The sequence below is a fragment of the Bos javanicus genome, chromosome 24, assembly GCF_032452875.1.
Source record: "Bos javanicus breed banteng chromosome 24, ARS-OSU_banteng_1.0, whole genome shotgun sequence".
NCBI classification, from domain to species: Eukaryota; Metazoa; Chordata; class Mammalia; order Artiodactyla; family Bovidae; genus Bos; species Bos javanicus.
In genome coordinates, this window is record NC_083891.1 from 25590179 (window position 1) to 25600782 (window position 10604).

The window sequence follows — 10604 nt, forward strand, 5'->3', positions numbered from 1 at the left end:
GAACACACGTCTGCTGCACTGGCAGGTGGATTCTTTACCACTGAGCCATCGGGGAAGCCTGCCTTGGACCATACCATAGCCCTTGTCAAGTCATGATGACACAGTTATCTTCTTAAAAGGCTGTGAGCTCTTCATTTGCAGGCACTCTATCTATCCTTAGGTTCACAGCATCTAAAGTAATGCTTGGCATACAGCAGTCTCTCAGTACCTGAAGTTTGGGTTAGTCTAGGTGAATTAGCAATGGCTAGTACTCCACTCCAGTACTCTTGCCTGGAAAATCCCATGGATGGAGGAGCCTGGTAGGCTGCAGTCCATGGGGTTGCTAAGAGTCGGACATGACTGAGCGACTTCACTTTCACTTTTCACTTTCATGCATTGGAGAAGGAAATGGCAACCCACTCCAGTGTTCTTGCCTGGAGAATCCCAGGGACGGGGGAGACTGGTCGCCTGCTGTCGCACAGAGTCGGACACGACTGAAGTGACTTAGCAGCAGCAGCAGGTGAATTAGGGGTGCGAGGGTCCACTGATTACATCTCCTAGTCTGAGTCGGATTACAGGGCTCGAGTCACTCTTAGTCTGTCCCAGTGGAGCTGGGCTACTCTTGAAATCAGTAAAGCACTTAAATGCACAGAATAAAGAAGAGGACTTTAGAATTTGCCTTTTGCTATTCACCGAAGGTGAGAGGCAAAGATAGCTTTCTCATTTTCAGAATGTGTGTTTTTAATAGCCGCTGACCAGAACGAATATGTGCTTAGCTTGGAAAACAATGGAAATTTGGAGTTCCCCAGAGTGCCTCTAGAGATGTGTCTTTTAGTTCTTTGCATTTCTGTCAAATTTAGATTCTTTTTTTTTTTTTTTTTTGAGAGAGAGGATGACAAGGGAATCAAAAAAAGCAAGGACAAATGAAATGGGAAGTGCTTTAATAGGCATGTTTTATTGTTTCTGCCTATTTTCTAACATAGCTTATAAAGTGAAAACACTGCTTTAATAAAAATGGAATACTCTCGGTTACACCAAATCCTGTCCTTCATCCTTCAGGTCCGCCGAGGCAGGCACCCTCACGCCTTGGGACTGCTGACCAGGGCGGTGGTAGAGTAGGAGTAGGGGCTGAGCAGGGCGGCGATGGTGTAGTGGCGGGGCCCAGAGTCGTTGGCTGTGAACACCACCTGCAGGGAACACAGACAGGATTGCTTTCCAGCACAGCCCCCAACCGGAAATCATTCAGAGACTAAGGGAAGTCCAGTGCCAAAGAAATTGTTTTTATTTTCTTGTTTTCTGAAATGGTGCAAAAGGCAAAATTCCAAATATACTGGCCAACTAAGCTGTCGGAACCTTGCACAGCCCTTTCAATAAGATTCTTCACTCCCCACCCCCACCCATATAATTAGATCTCTCTTTAGGGGGGCAAATTCACACTGATAATCAAGGTGGCTCTAACCTGACCGAGAGAAATCACAGAACTCCTTATTGCTTGTGTCTCATGTTCTTGGTTTTGGAAAAAGGAAGAGAGAATGTAGAAACTGCCATTAGTGACCCAAAAGCCTAAGAATGATGGTTGCAAGCTCACCGCAGACTTAGAGACCCTAGAATTTTGAAGCCGGAAGATAGCATTCTTCCCATTTCACAGATGAGTGAACCAGACCTCCAACTTAGGGTGTTTGGCCCACGTTCATGAAGTGACAGAGCCAGGCTAGATGTTGAGCCACCTGTCTCCAAACCCGAGACATTTTTTTCCCCTACTATTCCTTTGCATCTCCTAACATGCAAAAGAATAAGTGTATTTTGTGTATATAACATGCAATGAAATACGGAGTCAAAGCATCGGAGGGTTCTATTTACAGTGCAAGCAGAGTATGGAAGATCATGTTGGAATTCTGCAATGCACACATGTTGGGGCTCTTCTAAGCTTTGGAACTGGGCAAATTGTCTATGAGAGCATGGTTCCCATTAGTTATATACTTCAGGCAAATTTCATAGAGCTGAGACTCCAAGTGCTGGGATAGTCTAGGTGCCCAGAGTGAGGCAAGTTGAGACAACTTGGTTCAGGAGGGAGATGGAGGGCAGCAAGCAGATATTTAGTTTTACTTATTTTATACAGAGGTCATGGATTGAACTTTGAATACACCCTATATGCTGCTGCTGCTGCTAAGTCGCTTCAGTCGTGTCAGACTCTGTGCGACCCCATAGACGGCAGCCCAGCAGGCTCCCCCGTCCCTGGGATTCTCCAGGCAAGAACACTGGAGTGAGTTGCCATTTCCTTCTCCAATGCATGAAAGTGAAAAGTGAAAGTGAAGTCGCTCAGTCGTGTCCAACTCTTAGCGACCCCATGGACTGCAGCCTACCAGGCTCCTCCATCCATGGGATTTTCCAGGCAAGAGTACTGGAGTGGGGTGCCATCGCTTTCTCCAACACCCTATATAAGCACCTTTTATTTTAAATATGGACAAAGGAAACCTTGATGACTTGGGGATGGGAGAAAAAAAGATCCAATTAAACTGTACTGAAAACAAAAATATCAGAGCAGGAGGAGGTGAGAATCACTTAAGAGTCTCTGTGCAAGAAGGAGAAATATAGTATGACATCCCTTAAATGTGGAACCTAAAAAGAAATGATACAAGTGAACTAAGGTACAAAACAGACCCACAGAATTAGAAAACTTGCGGGGAGGGATAGTTAGGGAGTTTGGGAAGGTCGTGTACACACTACTGTATTGAAAATGGGTAACCAACAAGGACCTACTGTGTAGCACATGGAACTCTATTCAATGTCACGTGCCAGCCTGGGTGGGAAAGGGGTTGAGGGAGAGTGGATACATGTATATGTGTGGCTGAGTCCCTTCGCTATTATCTGAAACTATCACAACATTGTTAATTGGCTGTACCCCAATACAAAATAGAAAGTTTAAAGTCTGAAACCAAAAAAAGAATCTCTCTGCAGGAGAAAGGGCATTCCTTAAGGGCCACGTTTCTGGGAGCAGGTTAGGAGTATTGCTGATCTCTTGTAATGACATTGGCTTCCAGACTCATTTAATTCTCCCTAAAAATTGTAAATGGCATGATCTGCATTCAGAAATCCATGAGGTCGAGAGGACTAATAGTTCCAACGGAAATGTCTTGTCTTGTTAAATCTAATATGGCTGCCTGGGTCGTTGGCCAAGGCAGAGGTGACTAGTGCTGAAGGATGGCAGTGTTTTGGAAGGTCCTCAGAAGAAGCTGACAGAAAAGGAACTTATAGTTGAACCCACCACGCACCCACCAGTCACCCAAGTGAGGCACTGGGACTTAGGTATGACTCCTCACACTCTCTCTCCTTCCCTGTTATCCATTCAGGCTCCAAGTTGGGCTCATGGTCCTGCCTGCAATGTCTTACATCAGTCACTTTCCCTCCATCCCAAGGGCAGGGATGTGTTTTCACTTCTGAATCTCTAGCTTCTAGCAGCCTTCTTAGCAATAGCAGGTTTTCATTTTTCAAATGTTTGTTTAATGAATACTGAAAGAGTGAAGAGCAGGCTGGGAAGCTAACATCTGATGGGCAGGAATAGCAGATCATGGGCAGGACAGTGCTGCGTCTTCTCAGATGGTCTCATCAGGCTGAGATCAGGGGGCATAAGGATTACAGGGGGTTGGTCTAGTGCTCCAGGGTGGGGCCTAGGACTCTAGGGGCAAAAGTCTTGTTCTGGGCAACATCTAAAGCCTGAAACCACCCAAGACAGGAGCTCCGCATCTTGTTGCCTGGCTGAGAAGTAGCCAGAGACATGCGTCTGGGTAGATAGGGCTTCCTCGGTGACCTGTGGGCCCCAGAAATCAAACAGGCCTAAGGTTTCCCTGGCAACACTGTCTACTAAAAGAAACGTTTTATGTCAATGAAAAGTCTCATCCATGACTAAGCCAGAGAGAATGGTTCCCTTTCATGCTGAGCTATTTTTGATGCAATTAGTTGATCTTTAACTCTGACCAGCATGTCTGGATTCTATTTCCATGGCAGCCATCTGTTTTACATGACTTGAGGAATTACAGACAAGGAAGACATAGGGATAACTTTGAGGTTCCCACTGCCTCATCAGCAGAGGAACAGAGTGTGAACCAGGGGCTACAATTGTGTCTTTATTATTATTATTAGCTTTTCTCACAGGAAGAAAGCTGAAGCACACTAAGGCTAAACCCAGCCTTGGCCCTGGTGGCAAATACTACTGTTTCTTCTGTTACTGGCCCTATGACCTTGACAAGTTACTTAACTTCCCTGTGCCTCACTTTCTTCACCCGTAAAATGGGGATAATAGGAATGACTGCAAGGCGTTGTTTACAAAGATCAAGTAGGTTAAATATAGAAAATGGGAGTAGTCTATGCTTGATAAGTTTCATCTGTTGTGTGGCTATTATTATTTTGAATTTACTGTTTCTGTATGTACTGTCCGAATTCAATTATCCAAACCTCTGGAAGCCAGATGAGTTCTAGAATGAAAAAGTTGTCAGATTTTAGAGAAGTAAAATGATGCATCTAATTTTTGTTGTGGGACACCCTAAGTTGGGGTCTGGAGCATTGCCTAATAATCCAATCTATTAGTATTTTTTCAGCAGACAAATAATCACATTCAGGGGAAGGAAATGAAATCTCTCAGGAGCATTTCATAAGTTCAGGTCCTGTTACTGAATGAATTATCGTCAAACAGAGGAAAAGTTTGCTTTTCAGAGTTTTGTGGATTTCTGGAGAAATGGGAAAGCCGCTGTACTAGACTGACATTTTCTTTCTGACTTTTCTGTGGTGTGCAAAGTGCAAGCAGCGCATTTCCTGGGATTGCAAACAAACCGACAAAAAATAAAAAACAATGCTGGCCTCCTTACACTCACCTCTGCAAATTCATGGAACGGGGAGATGCCAAGTGACTTCCAGTAGGATTTGGTGTCTAATTCCACTTTGTATAGTCCCTCTACAAATTTGTCCTCTGTGGTGAGCCCATGGAGCTCTCCAGATTCACTGGTTTTCCTAAAAGGTACAAAAGCCCAGGTTAAGTTAGGCATTGAGGGAATAAATGCCATGGCAAGGTGACACCACACACAGACACACAAATGTGCACACACACTCCTATAAACAGTTTGTGTATGGGAGTGTGTGTATTAGTCACTTAGTCTTGTCTGAGTCTTTGTGACCCCATGAATTGTAGCCCACTAGGCTCCTCTGTTCATGGAATTCTCCAGGCCAGAATACTGGAGTGTGTAACCATTCCCTTCTCCAGGGGATCTTCCTGACCCAGGGATTGATCCTGAGTCTCCTGCATTGCAGGCAAATTCTTGACCATCTGAGCCACCAGGGAAGCCCAAGAATACTGCAGAAGGTAACCATTCCCTTCTCCAGGGGATCTTACCAACCCATGTGAAGATATATGTATATATATTTTTCCTCAATTAGGTCAGGATAGGGAAAATTTTAGTGACTGTCTAAAATTAACTAACAGAAAACTTGTCAGGAATGTTTCCAAAAGCTCATTGTAGATTTTTTTTCTCTTATGAGGTTTCACTTCAAAAGAGACTTTGCAACTAACCGTTGGTGTCTGGGTGAAGTTTCATAACTACCCTGGAAGTGGCCGCGAGCAGCTCTGACTGTGGTTCCTTTGACCCCAGGGCCTCACTCCTCTCCCCTGTGGTGTGAGAGTGTCTTCCAGAGGTGGTATCATCTGTACACATGGTGGGGACTCCCAATGCAAGGAGAAACCTGTATCTGACTCTTTCATTGTTTATATAATTAAGCTCCTTGGCAGCTCTGTGCCATCAACAAATACTAGGCAATTCATTTTTCTTTTTAAACTAAGCAACTTCTATTTCCATGTAAGTGCCCACTTGATAGGCTTCCTTGATGGCTCAGTGGTGAAGAATCTACCTGCCAACGCAGGAGGCATGGGTTCTACCCCTGGGTTGGAAAGATCCCCTAGAAAAGAAAATACTCACTCCAGTATTCTTTCCTTGGAAGTCCCATGGACAGAAGAGCCTGGTGGGCTACACAGTCCAGGGGGTGGCAAAGAGTCAGACCTGACTTAGCAACTAAAATGACAACCTGCTTGATGGCTGGTGTTAGAAATCGTTCTCAATTAGACAGCAAAAACTAGGACAGACTAAAACAGAATGGCTCTGTTCATTACTCTCCCACCTTTCTTCTTTGCTAGGAAGAAAACATTGATTTTTCCATTTTTTGTCATCAGAAAAAAAAAATTCCCACAAACATCTGAATGCTTATGGCATCCATTTTATCTCATGCTTAAAATATTCTCTTAACTACTTTCCATGGTGTGCTTGGCATTTTATAGAAACATAAATGAATTAACAAATAGAAACTCAGTTGAAACCACACCAAAGGAAATGGTCTTTCCAGTGATGGATGAAGAGTCATCATGTGATTCTTGGGGTTCAACTAAAACCCACAGAAAATCTCTTCCTGAGAAACATAAACACTTAGAAGTATTGCTTGGTACTGAGGATTTCTTGGTTGTTCATTCTTCAGCCTGCCAATACAGAAGACATAAGAGACATGGGTTTGATCCCTGGGTTGGGAAGATCCCCTGGAGGAGGGCATGGCAACCCACTCCAGTATTCTTGCCTGGAGAATCCCATGGACTGAGCAGCCTGGTGGGCTATGGCCCACAGGGTCATGAAGAGTCAGACACTTAGCATGCAATGATGGATGAAGCGTCATTGTGTGATTCTTGGGATTCAGTTAGAACCCACAGACACTCTCTTGCTGGGAGACATAAACACTTAGCAGTGTTGCTTGCTACTGAGGGTTTCTTAATTGTTCATTCTTTTAGTTGGTTGGTTTAGATTTACTAATATGGATTTTCTTTGGAATGGTTACTAGTAGAGGTGGAGAAACTCTATGAAAGTTCTAAGGCAGCCAGTGAAGGGGAGAAATCATTTGGGCTCCTGGTCGGGGGGAATGCAAGGCTGGTCTGGGTCTGTGCTTGATGTCGTGTATCTTTCTCTTCTGTGTCCTTTCTTATGGAGCTTGACAACCCAGCCTCACAGAGCAGATGCTCCACTAGGCTTTGCTGGACAACAGCCCTGGACTCGGGATGATCCAGATAAACTACGGACAGCTGCCTAGTCCATGCTATCCCTCAATTCCTTTTCTTTCATTAATATATTAACATAAATTCTACATCTTTCCTAATAGCACAAATCAAGGACTGTCAGCTTGAGTAATATGTGAAGGCATCTAGGAACCTAGAGCTCCTGAAATTTAATACACATTTTTGTAGGCGTGTATATGTGCATTTTCTTGGCATGGAATTCACAGTTTTCATCACCCTTTTTGAGTGGTTTGTGACTTCAGAAGGTGGTGAACTGGAGTGGGGGAATGGGAAGCTGTTCATGGTTCTGGTCACTCCCAGCTGGGCCGGGCAAGAGGGCATCCTTCTCAGGGCCCTCGTTCCCTCTGCCCACATTTTCAATCTACTTGCTGGTCTCCTTAGTGAATGATGTTATGAGGGACACTTTGGCTGAACCCACCTGCATTGGCCAGGGCACAATAATAACTTCTTGCCTGAGCCATCTCACAATAGGAGGTCCTGATAAGTAACCTGGAGTTGCTGCCAAAAACTAACCAGGGGAATTCAGGAGGGGTCAAAAGGAGGGAGGAGATGCCAGACCATGTGTCCTGCCAACCTCCCAGAAACCCTTGGGCTGGAATCCATCTTGGCTGAGAGGTGTGCTTGCCACCAGCTGGGACCCTGAGTCAGACCATCTATGGGCACAAGCGAAATGATTGGCCAGAGACAACCGAGAAAGCCAAGCCCACCTCCGTAAACCCTGAGACTGCGAGCCAGGAGTAAGAGTGGTCCTCCTGGGCTCTCTCCCCCTGCTGCTCTCCACTCGGGTGTCCCTTCCCAATAAAGTCTTTTGCTTTATCAGCACATGTGTCTCCTCTGACAATTCATTTCCAAGGGTTAGACAAGAGCCCACTCTCGGGCCCTAGACGGGGTCCCCCTTTAGGTAACAGTGTGATCCAGATAAACTATGGTCATCTGCCTAGTCCATGCTGTCCCTCAATTCCTTTCCTTCCATTAATATATTAACACAAATGCTTCATGTTTGCTAACATCGCAAGACAAGGACTCTCAGCTTGAGTGGTTATGTGAAGGCATACCAACCAGTGATGGGGGAATGAAAAGATATAACCAAGCCCCACGTCTGGGAGCCCCAGGCAGCTCACCCCGAAGCAAATGGCTCCCAGGTCTCGTCAGCAGCCTTCTTGAACACCTTCACACCCACGTTTGCAGCAGGACTGCCCCGGACAGCATCCAGGACCTTGACCATCAGAGGACACTTGGGTTCACCAGCGCCCTGGGTGGAGAGAAGACAAGTGACAAGTCAATAAAGTTGGTCAGAGCCACAGGCTGCATCCTTTGTGGTGTAAGACCAGGAACACGGCAGCAGGGACGCAAGAATCCCATTTTCAGCGACAGATGGGTTGACGGTTAATGAACTTCCCTTACTCAGTGTAACACAGACACAATTGTCTCCAAAGAAAGAATAGTTTCTGCCTCCGGACATGCTGTACTCTACTGGGGTTGTGTATTATGAACTTGAAGGGAGATAATGGTCCCTCTGAAAAGAATGGTTTTGTTAAGCCTCCTCATCTGAGTGGAGTTACTGCAAAGATATAATATGCCACAGGACCAAATAGGAGCTTCCCTGGTAGCTCAACTGGTAAAGAAGCCACCTGCAGCACAGGAGACCTGGGTTCGATCCCTGAGTCGGGAAGATCCCCTGGAGGAGGGCATGGCAACCCACTCCAATATTCTTGCTAGGAGAATCCCATGGACAGAGGAGTCTGGTGGGCTATGGTCCATGGGGTCCCAAAGAGTCGGACACAACTGAGTGACTAAGTATAGCACAGGACCAAATAGCTTTTCCTGAGAACATTTTACTCAGCTGTTGCTGCAGCAGTTCCTTCTTGCTAGTTGCTGTAAAATAAAGCCAGATGATTTCATGATCCTTTTCACAGTTTTATTCTTCTAAGCCAAGCATCCCCAACTTCTGGGATCTAATGCCTGATGATCTGAGGTGGAGCTGATGTTATAATGATAGAAATAAAGTGCACGATAAATATAATACTCTTAAATCATCCCCCAACCATCCCCCAACCCCCATCTTCCAGTCTGTGGAAAAATTGTCTTCCATGAAACCAGTTCCTGGTGCCAAAAAGGTTGGGGTCCACTGTCCTAGGGGATTTAAGAATTAGATATTGGACTAGAAGGTTGTGCACCAAGCCTTTGAAGAATTAATCGGTACATACTTTTTGATTAGCTAAAGGGAAATTAGCTTTATCAAAGGTCAGGCTTCTGAAAATTGAGTAGTCACAGCTTCCAGAATATCAGATCTTTATTTCTACCATTCATCTGAGGGAACTGAGGCACCACTGCAAAGTCATAGAGGAGGGCGCCCAGGATCTGAGCCCCAGTTTAGTAAGATCTGCAGAACTTCATTCTTTTTGAAGTTTGGATCAATGACATTTAAAAATAGATGCCGGCTGCCCTGGCCCCAGTAACAAAAGTGGGTTGGCAAAGCAGGAAGAAGTCACTTATACTTCATCCATAGGAGACAGATGAAAGAACATCAGAGAGTCAGACACTCACCACAGAGACAGCCTCAGACACAAACACCAGTCCAGCGAGACAAAGGAGGAACAGACGGAAGGAAGCCATCCTGCCAAGAACTGCTGGGTCCCTGAGCAGACTGCCCCCAGCTCCAGGCTTTTATACTCACTTCACCCCAGCCAAGCTGCTGATCCCTGCCAACCGGACTCCAAACCTGCTGATTCTGATTATTGACTTAGTCAACAAAGGGAGAATAAGTAACCCACACAAATATGAACCTTGCCTAGAGAGATTAGAGCATCAGAACATTAGCTCTATGAAATATTCCTTTAAAAAAAAAAAAGCCTTTATGGACATATTCTTAACAGGTCATTTGACCAGCTAAATCACCAAAACAAAACCACCAAAACAAAACAAAAATACTCTTCTCTGTGCTCGGCTGGATGCAGTAACATTCTTGGAATGTTTTTTTATCCCATAACATTTCTATGCATGTTTTTCCACTTTCTGCACATTTTATCATTTGTTTTAAATGATCGATTCAAGTTGTGATTTATTTCACATGGAATGACATTTGGCTATGCTCAGTTGTGTCTGACTCCTTGTGACCCCATGGACTGTAGCCCACCAGCCTCCTCTGTCCATGGAATTTTCCAGGCAAGAATACTGGAGTAGGTTGCCATTTCCTCCTCCAGGGGATCTTCCCCACCTAGGGATCGAACCCGTACCTCCTCTTTGGCAGGTGGATTCTTTACCACTGAGCCACCTGGGAAGCCCAATGACATTTGGCTGCACAGACTTAAGTACAGTGCACCAGAAAACATCATTACACTTGAGCTATGTCTATGAGTCGACAAGGGAAAAACCTTTGGCAGTGCTTACATTTTAAAAACCCATGTTTCAGCCAAACTGAAAGTCATTTGGAAGTTTGGCTTAGTCAGCAATTTCTCCACAATTGTTGTATTCTTTTGAGAAAAGATTCTCGACCCAAGGAATAATGACACATTTAAAACTGTCA

General features: G+C 45.0%; 1 protein-coding gene across 1 annotated transcript; it reads right to left on the reverse strand.

Moving 5' to 3' along the window:
* Positions 1-915: 915 nt before the first annotated feature.
* TTR (transthyretin) lies at positions 916-9732 on the reverse strand. The gene is made up of 4 exons (XM_061399675.1): positions 9626-9732; positions 8200-8330; positions 4848-4983; positions 916-1166 (listed from the first exon to the last, which is right to left on the reverse strand). Exons 1-4 carry the CDS (start codon positions 9692-9694, stop codon positions 1059-1061), a joined length of 444 nt encoding a protein of 147 aa, XP_061255659.1. The 5' UTR covers positions 9695-9732; the 3' UTR covers positions 916-1058.
* Between the last annotated feature and the right edge of the window lie 872 nt (positions 9733-10604).

Excerpts from the sequence above, each read along its gene's own strand:
- TTR (XM_061399675.1), bottom strand. The coding sequence starts at position 9,694 with ATGGCTTCCTTCCGTCTGTTCCTCCTTTGTCTCGCTGGACTGGTGTTT. Across the intron at positions 8,331-9,625 it reads TGTCTGAGGCTGTCTCTGTG|GGCGCTGGTGAACCCAAGTG; the intron begins GTGAGTGTCTGA and ends CTCTCCACCCAG. Across the intron at positions 4,984-8,199 it reads TGGGAGCCATTTGCTTCGGG|GAAAACCAGTGAATCTGGAG; the intron begins GTGAGCTGCCTG and ends TGTACCTTTTAG.